This window comes from Phlebotomus papatasi, chromosome 3, assembly GCF_024763615.1.
Source record: "Phlebotomus papatasi isolate M1 chromosome 3, Ppap_2.1, whole genome shotgun sequence".
Lineage (NCBI taxonomy): Eukaryota > Metazoa > Arthropoda > Insecta > Diptera > Psychodidae > Phlebotomus > Phlebotomus papatasi.
Genome location: NC_077224.1, coordinates 1,472,490 through 1,494,917, shown reverse-complemented (window position 1 = coordinate 1,494,917; position 22,428 = coordinate 1,472,490). Strand labels below are relative to the sequence as shown.

Genomic DNA, 22,428 nt, shown 5'->3' with positions numbered 1-22,428 from the left:
TGTGAGCGATTTGTGCCACTTTTACCTCTTAATGTGCACACACATGGCTTTTATTGCGATTTATTGGTAAAGGAAAATAAAGTCACTTTTCAGATATTTCATTCTTTACTTTATCTCTTATTTCATCATCTTATCAGTTTTTACACTTGTATTTCTAGACAATTTACCAACAGAAGGGAACAACAATATATTCTATGCATTTTTATTAGCAAAATCATCTGAATTATTGGTCTCCTCTTCTATGTTTCTTCAGGACTTCCGGAGTTGTATCAACTTCTTCATCTTCAGGGCAGAGATTCTTGTAGACTAATCCACATTGCTTCTTTCGGCACTGAGAACATGGCTTTCCCTTGGTATAGATTGGCTCATTCATCATATTCGTGTAACAGTAGTTGCATGCAATGAGATATTCCTTGAAACTGTGATCATTTGTGAATTTGGCGACGGCGCAACCAACTTTATCACTCTTCTCATGGATAAAAGCAGTAAAATGTCCTATTTGTTTGCTGTGGAGAATAGGACAAATATTTTATAGAATAATACTTCAGAAAGAACGACTACATTTTGGAAGGTATACCGACCCTTTGTTACTTCCTGAGGTAAACTTATTGGTATTAGCTTGCGTTGCGTCCTATTAAAAATTGAAATAAAATAAAGAATTATTTAGAATTCCCTCTACTTTGTATTTAGTCATAGTGGTGATAATAAGTATAATTCCACCCCATTATCCTTAAAAAAAAAGTCAACAAAAAAAGAAGTCTCGAAAAAAATTCATACGTGTAACAACATTTTTGATTTTGAATCAACATTTTGATTTTTTATACTATGTATTTTTAGAAATAAGAATTTTGTTTTTTAGGCTGGAAGTAAGTATAATTAAACTCAATAAATTTAGCGATAGGGCACTTATTTTTTACCAGTTTAAGGTTAATATCTTTTAATAATTTTACAAATATTTTCACTCCAAGTGGGGAATTCTGTAACCCTCTGGCAATGCAATATGACAAATTGGGTTCGAATCTTAGGAGAGATTTTTCGAAAATGCGATTCTGTAGCTGTGACATTGCCATTTCAGCTCACATGACATTGTCAGAAGTCACATATATTTAAGATTCCTGACAATTCAACAATTAAAGTTGTTAAATTTTAAGATGTTGAATTTGGAATTGTTGAATTTAAAAATTGTTGAATTCTGTTTATCGTTGAATTTTCTTTTCATTTCGTAGATTTTGATTTCTTTGCCTTTTTAAACATTTTTATCGGTTTTTCCTGTACTCCGGATCCCCCCCTAATGCGAAATGATTACATCTGATGCTCGGATCTTCACGATATATGCATATAAATATTTGATGTTTTTTATGACTTTTTCCCAATGAAAAGCATCTCGACTAAAGTATAAGTCTTAATTGGAAATTCAACAATTTTTACACAACTTTTGTTTAAAAATTCAACAAATTTGGTTGAATTACACAAGGCTTGACACTATAATAGTGTTAAAAACTATGATCAAACTATAACAGTGGTAATTTTTAGAATTTGTCAAACAGTTTTAAATCACGAAACATTGTTGAAACATTTTTATGAATATAACAGTAAGAAATTTTACACAGATCGCAATTAAATAATTAATTTATCCGATTTCACACTATTATAGTGTTAAAATTTTACACATTTTCAAATTAAACAACATTGTTGAACATTTTTCAACTATAATAGTGGTAATTTTCAATCACGTGACAATAAATTACCAAAATGTTGTGAATTTTTTAAACATTTTTAAATTAAACAACTAAAATGGTCGATTTTGCACTATTATAGTAGTAAAATTTTACACATTTTTTTATTGTGCAGTTAAATCAGCATTTGTCGTAACTTCCTTTTGACAACTTTTCAGGAAACGAAATTTTCAGTTCAGCTTTATTTTTCTTAAAAATGAGACCCGAATGCTATACTTTTGAGTCAAAATAATAAAAGTGGCACTAATAAACTGTAAGTTAACTCGAAAAAATTTTTAAAAAATGATTTAAAAGCTGAGATATTGAGATATATGTCCGATGAAACACTATAAAATTTTATCGTAACTTACATAGTTTATAAAGCCGTAGCTTCCAATGTATGGACATCTTTGAAGTTACGACAAATTTCAAAAATGCATTATCAATTTCAATGACACTAGTGATAATAAGCACCTTTATTTGACTAAAATAATCCATTAAACTCTTATCCCTGTCCCTAAAAGCTTTTATTTCATAAATTTTATTGCATAAATTTTGCGCGCGGTGTCACTTGTTTTGTTTTGAATTAATGAGAGATGGGCAGGGATTTTTTCTTACTTTTTTCTAACAAATATTGAATTAAAATGAGTTAATGTTGCATTATTCGCACTGTCTTTGGATATATGGAAGAGTTTGTGAACGTTTTAATGAGAAATATTACATTTTTGCTGCAAATTACAAGCCATGTAAACGAGCAAAAGAAGTTACGGCAAATGCTGATTACTGAAAATGTTGTATGAAAATTTGTCGTAACTTCCCCAAAAATGGAAGTTACGACAAATTCTGATACATTTTTCCTAATTAAGGGCACTTACGATAATTTTTGTTTAAAATAATTTTTAATGTGCTTATAAAAGTGCCTTTTCTCAAGTGCATTTAATAAACAAAATCACGCCGATTCTAAATATGTATAATACAGTAGACTCTCTCTCAAACGGGAATGGGGCAAAATGTCATCCGGTTTAGCGATAGAATTGAGCGTCAAAGCCTTTGTAAATTCCACAAAAAGCGCTCAATTATAAAGAATCACGATAAAATAGGAAGAACTACAGCGAATTTGAGAGAATTAGCTTCATAATTAAACGTGAAAATTGTCAACAAAATTTTTCGCCCGATTGAAAAAAAGCCGATTGAGTAAGAGTCTACTGTATCCCAAAATCGCAAAAATGAAGTTACGACAAATGCTGATTTAACTGACGAACAGCAGAAAGTTATTACATTAAATTCCTTTTTACGTAAATAGTTCATAAAATAAAATTTTAGAACAAAAAGTAGGGGAGACTGGGGCAAAAAGTCACAAAACAGATATTTTATTTTCTTACAATCGAGCGCTTCAAAAATTTCTAATTAGCGCAGTTTTATAGGAAATTTACCGCTCTACAACTTTGTGAAGGCAATTTTCTTGTATTTTGTAAGGAAATACGTTTATCGAGCCAATTTCTAAAAGGTAATTTTGTGACTATTCTCAAAAATGCTGGGGCAAATAGTACCAGACATTGGGTATTATCACATTTTGATTCGCTTCATTACAGGCTTCCGTAAATTTGAAAAAGAAACCTAGAGGACATATCTTTATAGGAAATTTATTCATTTACACCTTTGTAAAACACCGTTTTTCTCTGCGAGAAAAGTGAGAAAACGAGAAAAGCGCTTTACAAGCTATTTTAGAAAAAAAAAACACATAAGACTGCAAATCGTTTGACCAATGCAAACAACAAGCGGCGAGACATTATAATGACGTTTCTTCTCGCCGTGAGACATCAGAAATTGCTTCGCTTTTTGTTACTTTTTGCTCTATACCTTTTGTTACTTTTTACCCCAAGTAGCCATTTTTAATAAAAGGATTTCTGGAGAAAAAACTTTTGTGAAATTCTAAAATAGATAGCGAATTCGTATTCAAAAAAAAAAATCCAAATTATTTAGAAAATATTCACCAGTGCATCAATTTTGGAAAATAAGTAGGCAATAATAATTGTTATCTTCTGCAAGGAAAATATTTCAAAAATAGGGCTAAAAATTTCGATATTTTGTATTTTCTAAATTCCTTGTTCGAATTCTAAGAAACTTACGACATTGAAGAAGATCTATGGAGGCTATCTATAGAAAAAAATTTGAGCCGCTATCTTTTTTACCTTGGAAGATATTGAATTTTGAATTTTTCGATTTGTGACTTTTTGCCCCAGTCTCCCCTAACGTTTAGGTACAAGTGACAAAATTGTACCAATGAATCCTTTTTTTTTTGAAAAGCTCTACAAAAATATTAGTTCTTCTCCTAAAAAATTCTAATAAGGCACAATTTGTAGTTTTATAATAAGGCTCTCTAAGAAAAAAAAGTTTCAGTCAAAATATAAATTAGATCTTGAGATATTAAATCCTTTATAGAGAATTTTGAAACATTGGTACAATTTTGCCCTGCACTGTACTCTTCTGCCAAATTTCCCCAAAAAAATAGTCAGAAAATTGTGTTATTTTACTTTTGTTTTGGAATTCTCGTAATAATAAAAAAAATCAAAATATTGCAGAAAAAGTAGTATCTAAATATAATACCTCGGTCACGACAAGATAACTCGTTACCATCCATTCATTCAAAAGCTAAGAAGCAAATATTATTTATCAATTTACTAAAAACAAACCTTGTACTCACGGAACCACTCCCTCGTGATATTCTTAATCGCGACGTTGATGTCCAAAAAATTGGGATAAGACTGCATTTGTCCCAAGTTCTGGCCAGCATAGCGACAAATTTCAGTTGAACGACATTTATCATGCGCAAATTTGCAAGTTTTCACATTAAACTCTGCCAGTTTGGCTAATTCGTCGTTCCATTTCTGCCAAAAAAATGTGCACAAAATTAATTAAAGTGTATAGAAAAATTTATAAAGATGCTATCCTACAAGCATTGGCATCTTTGCGGCCGGTTTAAATGGTTTGATTGCACCACGAGCAAATCTGTCTCGAAGACGATTGTGAATCTTCAGGAAGAGATTCTTCTGCTTCTCGGTCAATGCAACGATTTCAGTATCACTTGGACAATTTCCTGCAAGTTGTCCTCCATTGTTGCATCCAATATGAGGTCTTATCTCTCCATTTCCAGATTTGCACAGTTCTCTGTCACAGTAATCAGTTTGTGACTGAACAGTCACAAATAACACTACAATGACCGCCAAATTTTCTAAAAAAAAAAAATTTTAAAAAGAAAAATGAAATAATTTAATCACAATGCACTTCCTTTCTTATAGCAACAAACTTACTAATTTTCAACATCTCGGACAAATGACTGAAAGCTTCACTGAGACACTTTGTGTTTTTATAGTGACAAGTGCACTTGAAGAATATGCAAAAAAGCTCTCTCGAGAACTCACAGTTGATCAATCAAACAAATACTATTTCTCAATGAGTTTCTACACATCTTCTTTGCACAGTGGCACAAAATCAAATAAAATCCCAGCACATTTTCACATTTTTCATGATAAGCCAGAACGTGTGGAGCTATTAAGTTGTAGGTGAGGTTCTGTTTTTTTTTGTTATATTCTCCCCTCTTCGCCAAAAAATTGCAAAATTAATCAACGCTTAAGGAGCCGTTATATTATGTTTTCCTGTACTTAAAGATATTGCCCATTTGGCGATATTGAGGCAAAAAAATCTATTTATATTATAAATGGGTAAAAAACATCTTAATTGATAAAAACAAAAATAATCAATTCTTGATGAGCACTCTGGCATTTTACGATATCCGGGATTTTAATTCAAGAATTGGAATCTATGGAGCACAATTCCATGAAACAGAAGAGGATCATATTACAAGGCTGACAGACTTTTTTTTTTGTTAAAAAATTAGCAAAAAAAAATTCTGATTTGCAATTTAGGTCAGAGACAACTTTAAACAATTAAACGTGAAACTCAATTAGAACATTGTAGTCACGTTCTCTCGAAGCGCTCTATGGCAATCGGCTTTTCATTTGCAACAAGTTAGTTAATATCAAGACTAAGGTAAGAAAAGTTAATCGTACAGTTTTCTTTGCTCACCGTTTATCGCGTTTTTGTTTTATTTCTTCAATTTTCTTATATTATTTTCACCTAGTGCCACCGAGTATGAGATAAGGTAATACAGTAATCGAGAATTTGCGTAAGATTTGCAATGAAAATGCATAAATTAACGAAATACGGTGAGCATTTTACTGTCAATGTGATTCTGCCCTAAAACTAAGCTTTAGTATGGGAGACCGGGGAGGTTTGGGACACTTTTTCATGTTTTGATTTTGAGACACTATTCCAAAAAATCACGATAATGTATTACAATTTTATTTGGTCTATAGGATACTTATGGGTATTGACTTTACAAAAAGTACTCGATAGAACTTGGAAAACAACTGAGTTTTCTTGGAGAAGATAAAACATTTAACTTAACGCTTTGTCCCAAACCTCCCCAGTGTGGGGCAGTATGGGACGCAAGAGGGGATGTTTGGGACGCGTTTTTTCGCATAATTTGCATTATTGGAGCACGTTAATTAATTTTAAGTACCAGGTTAAAAATATTTCTAATAGAAAAAAATGTTTAATCTTTTTTTCATATTTAGATATTAACAACAATTTATTTTGTACACTAGTCATTTACTGTAAATCAATTATTTAAAGTATTTTCTTATTATTTTCCATCTACTTTTCTTTGCTTTTTTATTCTATGTATTGCAATCATGATCATCAAATTCCTCACGCGAGTAGATTTTCTTGCAACTTTTAGTCTTAAACTCATTGACGGATTCCTGTTTGATTTTACGACAATTTTCATAGATAGTACCTGTTTTTCCTTATTTCTCTGAATAAACTCTCGCCTTGCCTTTTCTGGAGAACTTATGAGATTTGTAGAGGATATAGCTCGAGAAATTTTCGAGAAAATAGTTTTTAACGGGATTGAGCAAATGTCGAATATTCTCTGGAGAATAAAATTTTGATTCCCAAGACATTGATGACTTAATTTTCCTTATAGACAACTGCTCAACTGGTAAAGTTTGCACACAAGAGAGATTTTCAGTAGAAACTGGGCATTACACTTCATTTTGACAATAAACAATTGCACACCACCTACAATCTTGTCGAAAATCAACGTCCCATTCATCCCCTTTCAGGTGTCCCAAACATCCCCACGTGTAGTTTTGTATTTAAAACCTTTAAGTAAAAAACAAGAGCGTGTAATCTCTGAAATTTTTATAAAAATATGTTCCCAGATTATACTGCTACCTAATGAGATAAAAAAAGTTTTGATTATATGTCGCTGATATAAAATACAAAGAGCAAAACTGAGAAATTAAAAAATATAATTCTTTTCAATTTTTAAGAAAGTGTTCATAGAATTAAAACAATAAAACTGAGGATATCCATTATTTGACTCAAGATACATCTTAATATTGCCCGCGATTGCGTAGTGGTCAAATCCCATTTATTTCAAAAATAAATGAAAAAATCGCGTTGTCCTACACTACCCCTGTCCCAAACCTCCCCGATCTCCCCTACAGCACATCAAGTTTTACTGAGCGAATTTGCATTAAAAATACTTTGCAGTCAGAAGCACGTGCTGCAAGCAAAATGTCAAGGTCAACAACCTCCCTGAATTTCCCCTTAAGGGGTTACATGGGTCTCTCAGGTCAAAAAAATCAATTTTTATTTTAATTTTTTTTTATTTTATAGTATAACATTTGAATTTAATTTAATTTTACGCTTATTTGTAAATTCTTAAGGATGTAACGAACATACTACAAAACTTACGGGGAAATGAGGGGAAAACTCCCATTAAAAAGCTTAAGGGGTTACATTGGTCTCTCAGGTCAAAAAAATCAATTTTTATTTTAATTTTTTTTTTATTTTATAGTATAACATTTGAAAAATATTTTCTGACAATTTCTAGTCAATCGGAGTAAAACTCTCGGAGGTAGAGCAGTTGTAAAACTTTAAACGCGTTTTTCTCAAAACACCGTTTTACAATGCGGTAGTCAAGATTACTCAGAGTCTACTGAACCGATCTTTTTGAAATTTTGCATACTTGTTTTGAGAAGTATTATCTAGTGTTTGAACGAATGATTTGCACTTCCTTTAATCAGAACCGTTTTTACAATACAAAATGTGTTGAAAAATAGGGTAAAATTGATACTTTTTTACAAAAACTTTAGCCAAAAATCCAAATTTTGTTTTTTTCAAAAATCCTTCGTTAATTCACGGGTTCAACTAATCCTCTAACAGAATATATAAATTTTGTACTAAAGTTACCCTTTTATATCCCAAAAGTTGGAATTTCTGAAATATTTTCTACACAATAAATTATTATTATCAGAAAAAAGGCCTATTTTTTGACCTGAGAGACCCATGTAACCCCTTAAGCTTTTTAATGGGAGTTTTCCCCTCATTTCCCCGTAAGTTTTGTAGTATGTTCGTTACATCCTTAAGAATTTACAAATAAGCGTAAAATTCAGTCGAGACAAAATTCGAAAACATTTCTTCATATACCGAAGAGATATTTATGGGAAAGAGACGCCCTCAGTGCAGGGCCAACATAAATTTACGCGGGTTTGAAATTGAATTTGGAGTAGGGGGAAGTGGGGCACCTTTGAAAGTGGGGCACTTTTGAAATTGGAATTTTTTTCTATTTTTAAATTGAATATAGACATATCGTAATGTAATTTACCTTCTCAATCTGTTTGAACAGCTAAATTATATCACGATAAGGCTCAATTTTATTTGAAAATAGGTGAAAAATCCCAATTTCAAAGGTACCCCACTTTCAAAGGTGCCCCACTTCCCCCTATCGTATAAGCATTTTTTCAGAAAATGTGTTTCTATAAGATTTCCTGATAGAATGCTTCAATTTCTTTGGCAGTTGCGCTTAAATAACTTACTGAAGCTTTTTAAAAATGCGCCACTTTTACATATAAGGGCCTCTCTGACTATTTTAGAAGGTTTACAAGTGTTATTTCAGAAAATTGTGGTTCAAAATGCCGTACTTCGAGAATTCTTCAAGATCATTATTGAGAAGAAAATACAGTGAGTGTCAATAGTTTGTTGCCTAACTTCCGCGGAAATTCCATTAGAAATTTAGCGTAAAATTCGGCTCATTCATGGAATTTTTCCTAGGAGATGCCATGGAAAATGGCCATTCCATGGAAAATTTGAACAACATACAATGGAAATCCAACGTCACTTTCCGTGGAAGTCCATGGAAGGTTTGTATGGAAAGTCAAACGTGAAACATTCACGGATTCCAGTGGAATTTTCCATGGAATATTCCAGAAATTTTCCTATGGATTTTCTATGGATTTTACCGCACCACGCTCCTTTTTTTATACAGTGCCCGCTTTGTAATTCGGATGATTGGGAGACAATATGACAAATGTCCTCTTCGTAGTCCGGATGGATTTTTTGAATTTGTTCAACGTCTCGCAAAATACAAGTTTTTTTTTGTAGAATCAGAATAAAAGTTTTAAAGAAGCTTAAAAAGACATAATTAGAGAATTCTATGCTATTATACTTCATTTATTAAACAAAAACATCACAGGATAATTCATTTTCATTGCTGAACACACATGCATACATGACCTCAAAATTATTTTAAATGTAACCGTCGATAACTCGTCCGGATTACGGCGATCCGGATTAGAGAGCGCGTACTGTAGTAAAATTCCTGCTTGTTTCCTGGCGAAAATGCAAGGATTAATTCCACGGAAAATTCTACTACCTTTCCATACAGTTTTTTAAGAAAATTCGACAGGTTTGTTTTTTCGTTTTATCGTTAGAATATGTTTGTGGCGCTACAAAATAGATAGATTTATTTTGCTTGCAAATTTTATGCAAAGATTCTAGTGATTTCTGTGTTACCTATAATATTATGAATTATGCGACGCTGCGTTTTGTGTAGATAATAGTGAAGTGATAACATTAAACCGACAATAGACCTAAAATATACGTGTTTTTATTTCATGAAATGTATTTAGGAAAATTATTTTTTGTACGATAGCTTTTTCCTATCTAAAGTGTAAATTCATTATCGCTGATTCAATAAAACATATTAAAATCCTCGTGAAATTTACAATTTCTTTAATATTGAAAAATGAAAATATGACAGCTTCATTTATTCTCCATTTTCTTTGATGGAAAAATCTACAATAAATCCATGGGAATTTCCTTGGAAATATACCATGGAATTTTTGTGGAATTTACCAAGGAAAAGTACTGGAAAATTCCAAGGAATTTTTCCTTGTGATTCCTTATTCTGCTTCCTTTTGCTATGGGGTTGCTAGCCTCATTTTTTTGTGACGCACTTCTTTATTGCAATCTGTATAATTATACAATAAGCAAATGTTCTGTCAATGAAGAATAAAATGTCTCGAAAAGAACAAAGTCCAGTGACTTGTCTTACAAAAAGAAAACTGATTCAATAGAAAGCCTCATGATCAGGCTAATCCAAAGTCAAATGAAACAAGCAAAGATTCAATATTTCTGTGTAATTTAATTTATCATTTTACACAAAGATTTCTGTCTAACTACATAATATCTCAATGTTATTATGCAGCTACAAAAAAAATCAATTTTTCAAAAATACGCCACACTTAATGGTGGCTAATATGAACATGTATTGGCAAAATTCCCAATTTTGTTTTATCTTCCCAGTATCGTCTTCCGCATCTCATTCATGTTTTTTTTTTTCTTCAAATGTTTCTTCAATCTTCTTCTGTACTCCATCTTCTGAACCATGAATGTTCAATGAACGGCGCGACGTGAACACAATTTTTTTTTATCTTGTCAACATGAGATCTCTCTGTTTTTTTTACTGTGACTTGCGGGCGGCATTTGAGCGCCGTCCACGAACCTCCGTGAGGAAATTGTTTATGAATTCACCAAAGTCATATCCCAGTCGCGTGAGGATTCTCTCAATCACGTCGTAGACCTCAAGGAGGCAGAATGCATCGAGAGCTGCATAGTTTATTTGATCTTGACGCAATGGCCTCTTCTCCCAATTGCTGAACTGATTGGATTTGTCCAGTTTTCTACCCAAACACAAATACACCAAATTACTGAGATTCTCACCCGGAGGAATCTGCCCAGAATGCTTGTCATTCGGACTAAATGGGAAGCGGAATTTGGGCAGAAGAACAACACGACGACGCAATTCTTGCAAATCCAAATACCCAGCAGCTAATGAAGCTACAGGCAAAAGATTGAGGACTGGCAGTGATTTCTGGAGGATGGAAATGTCCGTGGTGGGAGAGAAGCCCAATTTGAGGATTTCATCATTGTTGAAAATATATCGTCCAAGACGTGCCCAGTCCTCATTTTGTACTCTCAGGCAAATCACATCGATCAGGTAGACTCTTTCACGCGTCGCCAGTTGAATGAGTGCTACATCATTGTTGGCATGGAATGTTGGCTTCCACTCCGTATCGAAACCCACCACACTCTGTCCACGCAGATGATCCATCATCTCACTGAATTCTGGGCGTGTTGTCACGAGATGAATCTTAGTCTCTTTGCGCAGCCTATGAAATGACACCCCACGACCCTGATCCTCCTCATCCCAGTCTTCTTGACACGAATACCGAGTGTACGTCGGTGGTTTTCCCTCAACAAATTCACGCACATCCAAAGGAAGATCAGAGTGAGGAATGCTAAAGTGTTTCGCCCACATTGCACCATCGGATGTATCTCCAAAATCTGAACACGCATTCACGAGTTCCAGCTGCAGATCAGAAGAGTCAACTGGTACTGTCACCTTCACCATCTCCTGCCACGAATCCTTATCTAAGGGATTGCAATTAGTTGAAAATGTCAAAGGTACTTCGTAAAATGCTAAAGGTTATTCGGAAACAATCTGAGTTTTCAACCCAGAATCAAAAACTCAACTTTTCTCCAGAGCTTTCGACAGTGGTCGAGTGTGTCAGTGATTTTTGGGTATTTTTATGTTTGGTGGGAGGTTTCACAGACACACAACCTCCAAACATCCGGCGACAACTTCAGTTTTGATTCTGAGTTGAAAACTCCACCAGTTGTGTTGCCGCATCCGGACGGAGATTCTCTCCGAATAACCTCATTGTTTCTAAACTTGATTTAAGTGAGACCTCTCAAAAAATGAAAATAATGTCGATTCTAACCGGTTAAATTCGATTCCAACTTAACAGAAATTCCGAGACCTTTCCAACGAACCCAAACTTGGCCGATTCGGTTGAGAATTACGTTCCCTAGAGTGTTTTTAACATCTGATTTTAAAAAAGCCCAATTAAAGGCACAGAAACCACTCAAAAATAGAGACACCTCTGTTTGAGAGGCGGAGGATCACGCCGGTCAAGTAACTCTACATTCTGCGAATGGTTGGCCTCTTTTTTAAGCAAAGAGAGAGCTTTCTGTATCCCATTTTCTTTGTGGAGCGCGATGGACGAAGAAGGACGGAGAAATTTTAAGGTGCATTACAGTACTGTCTCTCTATATGCACACTCTCTATATGCACAGCTTTTGTGTCGGTTGCATTCAAAATCAATTTGTTTACATTTTGACAAAGTAATAAAGAAAATTATTTTCTTTGTAACTAATTTTTCTTGTTTTTAATTTTCTTAATTTTATTTTTTTCTGTCTCATATTATATTTAAAATAACACGGGAAATTCTAGAACAATAAAAAAATGATAATTTATTAAAAGAAAGAAAAAAACCGTTGGGAATTTCAAAAAAAGTTGTGCATATTCAGAGAGAGAACTGTCAAAAAAAGTACCCAAACTGTGCATATAGAGAGACAGAACTGTAACTCTTTCGTCTCCTTTGGGACTCTGGGTACCCATGGAAAAAATAATTTTTTTAGACTATTTAGAATTTGATAAAATTCCAATTCTTCCGGATAATTACAAACTATAAGGATGTCCAAATCTAGGATATTTTTTGTAGGATCCTAATTAACTCCTGAGCTAAGATATTCTAGGTCAAAAATTGTGAATTTTCGATTTTCTGCTTCCTTGCAGATATTGTGACTTTTTTGATATTTCTCAGAATAAGAAAAAAAACCTCTCGGGGTCAATAAGTATGATAACTAACAATTACAGATTGTATAAATTCGAAAAACAATTTTTTCTTAAATTTTCAAAAAAAATATTGTTTAAACTATGGATACTCTCGTCCCCAAAAATCTACAGGTCAAATGTAAGGTTATCCCGCCAGTGCCCGCCATTTGCTTTTTGACACCAACCTTGTAAGAAAATTCCAAGCGGGAGCGAAATTTTTGCCAATATGGCCGATAATTTTGACATTTGGCAGCGAGGGAGATTGCTTTCGGGGAAGTTTTTCCTGTTTTTCCTGATTTTAATGAATTCTGATTGTTGATGAAGTGTTTTTTGGCTCTTGAGAAAGCTTAATGTGTCTGCAATAACATCGTGTTGAGAGAAATGTGTTATAAAGTGTTATTGTGTGAAATATTTTGAGGAATCTGTTTACAAGCAGGAGCTGGGTGTCTTTTTTAGCACTTCCTGGACATCCCACAAGATACTGGTCAATAATTCTTCTTGTTTTAGTGATCAACATTGTAAAGGAGTCATTTGACACGCAAAAATTATTCACAAAATTGATATTATTGACTTTTGGAAAATTGAAATTTGTCTCCTTTTCGTTCTTTTGGGGACGAGAGTACCTATGAGTTTTCCAATTTCCCAGAGGCGGAGAAAATTCTTTCTCTACAAAAGTATCATATTTGACCTCTAAGACTTACAATAAAGTGAGTTTTACTGAAATTCGTTCGCTGGATATGTTGTGGTCCGGAAAGAGTTAAGGTGCTTTGGGTGATCTTTTGAATGATTTATGAATCGGTTCAAATTGGTTGAAAAGCGATAAACGGTAAATGATGCGAAAGTACTTCTAAGGTATATAGATTCTAAGTCACGAGTTCGAGCATTTCGCAAAGCCTGGGACGCTTTGCCACCCCTTTTTTAATGTGATCCTTTTGGTCTTCGACAGCTCTAGAGTTAAACGATTAGAGAAAGCGACTTGGAATTTGAGGGAGATCCCCCATGAATCGACTCAAGGATGAGTAAAATTCCCCCCATTTTCCTTCCACCCCTCCAAAACGCGTAACGGGACTTTTTTGGATATGTTTTAGAGATTACCTAGACGGATGAATATCCATATACGAAAATATGAGAATGTGGGACTACTTTGAGCTGTGAGACTACATTGTTATACGATTTTTTTTTTACATATTTGCAAAGAAAACTGGGTTTTAACATGATGTAATTTTAGACAAAGCAATTGTGGATCTAAATAAAATAATTATTAAGATCAGCCTTATTTAGAAATAGGCGAAAAATTCATATATCAATGTAGTCCCATAGCTCAAAGGAGCCCCACCTCCCCCTACTGTGGAATCATTCCTAATAACTATTTTTCAAGGTCAAAGGTTAAAAATCTCTACAGAGCGTCTTTCTCAACGAAATGGTATCATATTTGGGCTTGTTCGAAAGGTCTTTGAATTCCTGATAAAACTAAACCTATTACAATTATTTTCATGGACCAATTATGAACCGATAAATTTTGATCCGAAAATCAATTGTGTTGCTTCTAAGCTACTTTAGAAGATTTTATATCGAGATAAATCCGACACTCTAATCAGGAAATTTTACTCATAAATTTTACTAATTTATTGTGCTAAAAATACGCAAAACTCGATTGTGACACGGTTAGGAATGCGCTTAAAAACACGCACAGCTGTATCGTAAAAGGTTAAGAATGCGCTTAAAAACACGCACAGCTCAATCGAAAAAGGGTTAATTATGCGCTTAAAAAACGCACAGGTCAATTATAAAACGGATAGAATTGTGTTGAAAATGCGTACGGTTTTTAATAATAAAATGATTAAGATTATGCTGAAGACACACACATCTTTTAATAATAAAATGGTTAAGACTATATTGAAAACGCACGCAGTCTAATAATAGAATAGCTAGAATTGTGCAGAAAGCACATACAGATTAATCATAAAACTGTTAAGATTGAGCTGAAAACACGAACAGCTTAACCAGAAAACGCTGCAGGTTTTAAGAATAATCCTCACCGTTTGTGATTGAGCTGAGCATTTTTTTAAGCGCATTCTTAACCGTTTTACGATTGAGCTGTTGCTTGTTTTTAAGTGCATTTTTAAACGCAATCTTAAACATATAGTATTTTAACTGAAAGTACTTTGACTAGACGCTCTATTAAACTGTTCAATACTCCGCATTTTTATACTTTTTTTGATCACTTAATACGTGTAAACTATAAACATCCAAAAATTTCATGAAGCTTGGTCGTTTTTGTGTCTTCCAAACCCATCGCGAAATGCTATTCACATTTGACCCCAAAAATTAGGATACCACCTTAAACATATAAAAAGGTACAACATTTAGACAATATTTCCGAAATTTCCATTTTTAATAAAAATCCAGGCATTGAGGCCTAATTTTTGAAGTCGTTTTTGAAAAGTAACACTTACTTTACGGTCGAATATATTCATCTGAAGTAAAAAAAAAAAACAAATATATCCCGTTATCAGTTGAATTAAACTTTTACATGAAAGGTTTTTTTCTGTTCCTTTGATCACAACTTATTTTGCAAGACAAAAGTTGATATTATACGTCGAAAATCGTAATATTTTGTACACTCCCAGAATTTCGAATTTTGGTTCTTCAAAAACCTTTCGTTAAAGCACTAGTTTAATTCATTATCTAACAGAAAATATTCGGTTTTTTGATGTCAGCTGAATTATGAAAAATCTTGCCCAACACACACTCAGTTTTTTTTAAAAAGAAAACTTACAGTAAAGTCTCCTAAATTCGAACGCTCGGGGGGTATTTTTGACATTTCTCACCTCCAAAATTCTAACGATTTTTTCAAAACTAACGAAATTTGTGTGAGATTAAATTGTACTTTGAATCAAATTCTCGTGCTTTCTCGCAAGTTTTAGTGATAACATACTTCCATTTCATTTTATACGATAATAATGTATGTAAATATTCAGAAAGAAGCACATAAATATGATTTTCATTCACCTGGAATACGAACTTTCTAACATAACCTCACAATTGACATTCTGAATCCAAACGGCGTTCGAATTTGAGAGACTCTACTGTATCGAAATTCAAAATGGCAGAACAATCAGCGCTAAAGCGGCGAGTACGTGAACTTGCACTTTAGGCTTCCGGTGGATTTTCGAATAGGTTTGGCTTGGCTTTGGAGTGGCTTTGTCTCTTCGAAAGGTTATTACTGAACGGAGCCAATCCGTTAATAACGGATCCTCCTTTAGGTCCTTTATACAATTTAATCTAATCTGACCAAAAAGAGGTGTTTTAAGGGAAACAAGGGTTCAGCAAAAAATGTAGACAGTGCTAAAGATAGGAAGGTCAACTTTTAGGGAGATATGCCGAAGACCCAAAGTCTCTAACTGTAACCGTTTTGTCTCTAGCTTTAGTAACGCCGTGGCGGACAGACGGACAAACAGAGGGACGTCTTAATCAGAAATTGTAGGATTCACAAAGATTTGTCGAAGAAAGCATTCCCAGGGGCAGAAGGTAGAATTTTTGAGAGGTCAAACTGTAAAGCAAAAATAAGAAAAAAACTTACTCAAGCTCTTTTCGACGAAACGCTTATGGATTAGGAACTGCAGTGCCCCGTAGCTATGCCTTTTGTTCATATTTGGCGTCAACTCCTTGGGCAATTCATACATTTTGGCCAGTCTCTGGATGAGTTTTGTAAGTGGTTTTGTATCCAACTTATTGTACCGAATATCAGGATAATTGTACTTTGCGATCACCCAGTCACAATTGTTTAACACCGACTGTTTCCTGTCCAAAAATGTATCCAGCAACTCCACAAGGGGTTGCCGTAGATGCACAGCCCCATTGAGATACTCTTCAACCACAGTTATTTTGTCCTGCAGCAAAAGCGGCATGACTAACTCAAATAAATCAAATTCATTAAATAACTCCAACTCCGTGGCTATTTGGCACGCCTCCTTGTACTGTCTCTGTCGCGTCATCTCACGCACTTCCTCCACAAATAAATTCTTACTCTCTACGAGATTGAACGTCTCTTTGGCCACTCTGAAGAGATTCAACTGCCCCTGACCCTTCACCAAATTAAACGTCACCATCTTCAGATTGTCATCTACGTACTTTGAAACATTCGCATTGGTGCTCTTTTTGTACTTTTGAAGCTCTTCCAGAACTACAAAAACAACAACAAAAAAAGCCCATAAATTGAGGAAGTTGAAGTTAAGACAGAGAGAGAGGAAAGAAGAAAAAAACGCGATTTTTACTCACTAGCATACGCCATACTATTTGGTTTAATATTTGATAAATTTGGGCAGTCAGCAAAAAGCTTTAAGCTCATTAGGAAAGGATTATCGCAGCTTGAGTAGAACAATTCAAGGGATTTAGCCACAACTGGACCCTTCTTGTCTGTAAAAAAAATATTGAATTTAAAACGTGTTCTTCTAAAAGAAAGTTTTTTTTAGCGGATTGAATGATCATCTTATTCAACAAAGAAAAATTATTTTAAAAGTCAGCAGTTTCTCAAGTATTGCTTTTAGAGTCTAAATCCGATGAGATTTTATTAATATTGTAACATAATGTAATTATTGTAAAATTTCATTTCATCCGATCAGACTGAAACTTTGCAAAAGGATTTATCACAACTCCTTCATCGAGAAAAATTTTCCTGGTCCTTATCCAGATTTATCAATTTAATAAAGTCAAAAACTAATTGATATCGATTTGCAGTAGGATTAAAGGAACATCTATTGACAATTTGAAAAATCGTATCCTACCTTATTAAATTCCTAACTATCCGAGGTACAGAGTACAGAGAGTTCCGCTTTGAATGACATTTCGAGACCGAAGAAAAAAACCCGCGAATTAACTCCTGTGACACAGTAAAATTGCATATCTGCAGGAGAGATCTTTGGGATAAGTTATGGAAACGCCGTGATGTATGCAAGAAATTTTCGGCACCAATTTCTCAGCCCATCTTCAGCGCCAAAGGTTCATTAGAAATGTATTTCAAATTTACTGCATGAAAAAAATTAATACATTTAGGGGCATTTCAAAAATTATTTTATAAATCGACCGCTCAGAATAAGAAACGAACAACTCGCAGTAGTCAAATTTTACAGGAGAGCGACTTGAAGCTGAGATTTTACATGCAGAGTATAGAATTTTTGAGATTTACTGTGTTATCACACTTGCACATTAAAATTTTAATATAATTCACATTAATTGTCGCTGGTGTTAGTCCAAATGTGTAATTTGTTTTGATTGAATCATTTTATATTCAAAATTTGATCTATTTGATGATAAAAAGGTAGACTTGGCCCGCAAAATTTGATATAAATTGATTTATAGCATTAATGCGAGAAATTAATGCGATTTTCTCTTTAATTTTTTAATGTGAAAAATATTTATGCTTTAGGTAAATTTAAACTTATTTTTGCAAGCCAAGTCCACTTCTTTATCAATAAATAGAAAAACCCCAAATATTAAGTGACTCAAAGACACAAATAACATATTTGGACGCTCACAAGCGACAATTAATGTGAATCACATTAAAATTTTAATGTGCAAGTGTGATAACGCCGTTAAGATCTCTATAACTTTGAAAATAATTATCTTTCAAGTATAATATTTACGGAAAAGGTAGAGAGTATAAAGAAGTATCCAAAAATCGAGATGTTCGACTTATATTCTGAGTCGTCGAAATGAGCTCCTAATAGTAGGCAATTCATATCAAATTCTTTCAGTCCGTTTTCACTCAAGCCGAAACTCTCTGTACATGGTTGCAACTATATCTATTTTTTATTCATTTATTGTAAAAATTTAAAATTCTAATGCACAGATATAGTTAAATGTATCACTAATATACCGAATAGCATACACAAAATTACCAAATAGTATTTTCAGATCATAAATTCTCTAACTTTGTGAGAACATGAAGTGCTAAAAGTTAGAAAATACCGAAAGCTGTCACTAAAAGTGTGATTCTCTATGCCCATTTTTGTGACACTTGTCACGATATTTTCGTGACACTTTTCACGGAATGAAGGTTCAGTGACACAGAAATAATTCTTGGAAAAACGACTAAATCAGTAGATTTACCCTCTAACGGTGTTTTCTTTAATATCCAAAAAAAGTAGTTAAATAATTTTGTCTAGGGTAATTAATGGTCCACTGAACTCAAAAATACCATCCATTCTTCATTATCTTTTTCCGTTTGGGCGCCAGGTGAAAAAAGGTAAAGACCGCCTCCAGGTGGTCATATCGGTTTAAGGCATAATAAGACTAAAATATTTTTATTGAAAAATAGTGAACAAATAGTAAAATAAATGAATTTTTAATGTTTTTTTATGGATGAATGTTGTATGATTATCTAAAAAATAATACTTTTTAGGAAAAAAAAACGTTTATAATTTTTATAATTAGACGTTGAAGCTCAAGGTGTTTCAATTAGACTGATTTTTAACTAATAGGTCGCAGGCTAGGTATGAAAACGTCACCTTCTTGTATAATTTGAAGGTCCTTTGAAATACATTGCTCATCTTCTGGTTTTATTTCACGATCTGGGGCAGGGAGTTGATATTAGCTTTCAAAAATGCGACCGGTTTTAGTGTATTTTTTCCCTGTTTTCGTACACATTGCACGAGATATCTCCAAAACTACGTAGGTTGCCAATTTAGGGTTTTCGGTTGCCTCTTCGTTATTAAATTGGCTTTTATATTGTATTAGTATTTTTTACTAATTCATTCTACAATGACAGAAAACAGCTAATAAACTCAAAAGTTTTTTCGGCGCGCTAGAAACATACGGGAAACATAGGAAATGTCATGCCCTTGATCTGGGGCATTAAAGGACGAATTAGGGAACTTATCATCATTGTTGAAGTCTGCTTCTTTATCAATTTCGCTTAATTCGCAGAAATCGACCATTTTACTCATTCTGGACAGTCTTCGTGTAATCTCAATTGTTTTCCATGATTAATATATTGCAAAATAATAATATATTTTACTAGAACAATCAAAACAATTAAATAAAAAGTTCGGGAATTTTTGAAAATTTTACCCTTGAACCGATAAGACCGCCCCCAGGCGGTCTTCCTTTTTTTCTTCTAAAACTCTTACTACTAGTTTTTTCACACTTATCAATTGAAATATACAAACTAGAATAGCATATCTTTCAGGAAATAAGATTCTTACTACAGTTAGATTACTTTAAAACAATTTTTTTTGTACTTGAAAACGAAAAATGTTGCGAACGACATTTTGTTGTTTTTTCTCCGACCTGTCACACAAAACTGAAAAGCAAACGAAAGGTCAAAATGAGTTCAGCTTCAGAAAATAAGTTAGTAAGACTATAACTGAGGACACTGTAGATATTTCAACTTCATATAAGTAATATTACCGCAGTAAATGCGATTTATAGAATGACCGCCTTGAGTTAGAGGGTTAAATCTATAACACTATCAATAGGCATTTCTACTGATCAATTACGATCATGTAATTGGTCGAAAACCGCCCAAAATCGGGCAAAAAGCACGATTGAGTGATATTACAATACAACACGACACGACAACGTTCTGTGACATGGTACTTCAAATTCAAGACCTACGCGGCTGTCATTTTGAGTTGGCTTACATAAGAATCTCACCTTAAATAAGTTGATAAAGTATTATTCAGCAATATGAAGCTAATGTATCAAGCAGGGTTAATATTAGGAAATTGCTTAGAAATGGGAAAATGGGAATTTCGTGATAAAAATCATTATTTAGAATTAGATTAAATTACAGAATAATAAATACATATAACTAATTTTCGATCCTTTATTTATTAAAACAGCAAGATATCTGCTTAATCATTTAAAAAAACCCTTTTATGTCTTATATTTTCTGCTCTATATTCTAAATGAGTGTACTAATCGAAACTGGTCCCTAAAAGATCCCTTTGTGCTTCATATTTTCCAAAATTGCACTAACCCTAAAATCCTATAAAATCCCTGAGTTTCTAAGTTACGATTTCTTGGCAAAAAGTATACTAATAAACCTCATAACATTAAAAAAAAAAACATTGAAATAAGAAATTATTTTCTTTAATCTTCTCAATAAAAAGTTTAATTAAATTCCCAAAAGTAGGTGGAGCTTGAAAGTTTATTATTAATTTTTTAAATACTTTTTTAAGGCTTTACCGTTTTTAAAATCCAGGAAAATAATTCATAATTCATTCGTCTTTTTATGGGTTGACTAGCTGAAATGATCAGCAAAACCTCTATAAAAAAAACTCCTTCCGTTTCATTTTTTTTTTGCTGAATTAACAGAGACAATCATTCCAGCAATATAAACCAAAAAAAAAAGTAACTTACATTGATTCCAAATTTGCTTGAATTGGTCGAACCATGCCTGAACTTCAGGCGGCAGGGTGGCATCGAATGGTTTCCCATCGAGCCCAGCCGTATGAGTCTTGTCCGGAACAATAGTTATCTTGAGGTTCCTCCTCGTTTTCATCACAGAACTCTCCAGGGTATCCTCGTAGTCCGACTCATTGTTCTACAGAAAAACGAAAAGAAATCAATCCTAAATTTCAAGGTTTCTGCCCTGAAAATTCTCATTCTGGGGGCCCTTTCCTTACCGAGACACAGTCAAAGAGTTCATCATAATCCTCATCGTAGTATTCGGCCGGAACAGGAGCATTTGATGCTTGAGACATTGTCGTATACTGATCACTTTGTCAAAGGGTGGAGAAATTCTTGTATTTTCTTAAATTTTATTATCACAAAATTGCTCTTTTGCATTTATTTTGCACTCTCTCTGCAATCTCTTCCCACACCAAAAAAAACCACTTTTGACACTGACAACAACTTGACGAATACACACGGGGCGTGTGTCTCAGCTAAATTTAGCAGGGATCACATTCAAACCGATTCACAGAGCTTTTGATTCCCGATTGGTGGATTTTTGAATTCCGTGATCAGATTTTTGTTAAAGCATAAAATTACATAGGGGATAGTAGGGCACTTTTGAGTTGGGGTAGCTTTGAAAGAACTGGAAAGAACTTTTTTCCCTTGTTTTTTAAATAGAATTGGACCTTAATTTAGCTCTGCAAACCAATTGCGATTCTAAATTACATTAAAATAAGCCTCAATTCCATTTAAAAATACGAGAAAAAAGACCAATTTTAAGGGTGTTCCACTTCCCTCAAGGCAGGCCTGAGCTAAAATAAAAGCCGAAGTGAATTTGGTGGTGCCAGTTGGGATTCTTCGAAATGTCGCGAAAATTCAAGTTGAGAAAATAAGAGGTTTTTAATATGAAAATTGCTTAATTCCTCAAAGTTAAGTCATTTTCACAAAAAAAAATCCTTGTTATAATTTAGTTGGTTACAGTTATTTGGGTTAATTGTGAATAATTGTCGATATTACAACAAAAACATTGTGATGAAATTTTGAGCTGGAAGACTCATATTCTTTTGAGCTGTCTCAAAATTCAGGATAGGTTTGAGAAAAACCCTTTTGTACAACACTATTTTGGTTAATAAGGAATGCAAAAGTACGTATTACAAGAAGGGACACGACCTGCTAGTAAGGATAAAATAGAGAAGAAAATATTTTGTCGCATTTCAGAGATTT

At 33.5% G+C, this 22,428-nt stretch overlaps 2 protein-coding genes across 2 annotated transcripts; both read right to left on the bottom strand.

Annotated features, from left to right (window-relative positions):
* Nucleotides 1–86: 86 nt before the first annotated feature.
* LOC129806411 (antigen 5 like allergen Cul n 1-like) lies at nt 87–5,238 on the bottom strand. The gene is made up of 5 exons (XM_055854977.1): nt 5,027–5,238; nt 4,670–4,947; nt 4,409–4,603; nt 582–631; nt 87–506 (listed from the first exon to the last, which is right to left on the bottom strand). Exons 1-5 carry the CDS (start codon nt 5,037–5,039, stop codon nt 224–226), a joined length of 819 nt encoding a protein of 272 aa, XP_055710952.1. The 5' UTR covers nt 5,040–5,238; the 3' UTR covers nt 87–223.
* A 5,011-nt stretch (nt 5,239–10,249) lies between these two features.
* Nucleotides 10,250–21,673, bottom strand: LOC129806408 (exonuclease mut-7 homolog). The gene is made up of 5 exons (XM_055854972.1): nt 21,435–21,673; nt 21,169–21,352; nt 17,086–17,223; nt 16,388–16,990; nt 10,250–11,558 (listed from the first exon to the last, which is right to left on the bottom strand). The coding sequence occupies exons 1-5, from the start codon at nt 21,510–21,512 to the stop codon at nt 10,588–10,590; spliced, it is 1,974 nt and encodes a 657-aa protein (XP_055710947.1). The 5' UTR covers nt 21,513–21,673; the 3' UTR covers nt 10,250–10,587.
* Between the last annotated feature and the right edge of the window lie 755 nt (nt 21,674–22,428).

Excerpts from the sequence above, each read along its gene's own strand:
- LOC129806411 (XM_055854977.1), bottom strand. Across the intron at positions 4,604-4,669 it reads CCGCAAAGATGCCAATGCTT|AAATGGAACGACGAATTAGC; the intron begins GTAGGATAGCAT and ends TTTTTTTGGCAG. Across the intron at positions 632-4,408 it reads AGTGGTTCCGTGAGTACAAG|GACGCAACGCAAGCTAATAC; the intron begins GTTTGTTTTTAG and ends AATTTTTAATAG.
- LOC129806408 (XM_055854972.1), bottom strand. The coding sequence starts at position 21,512 with ATGTCTCAAGCATCAAATGCTCCTGTTCCGGCCGAATACTACGATGAG. Across the intron at positions 21,353-21,434 it reads AACTCTTTGACTGTGTCTCG|AACAATGAGTCGGACTACGA; the intron begins GTAAGGAAAGGG and ends GTTTTTCTGTAG. Across the intron at positions 17,224-21,168 it reads CAAGCAAATTTGGAATCAAT|ACAAGAAGGGTCCAGTTGTG; the intron begins GTAAGTTACTTT and ends TTTTTTTTACAG.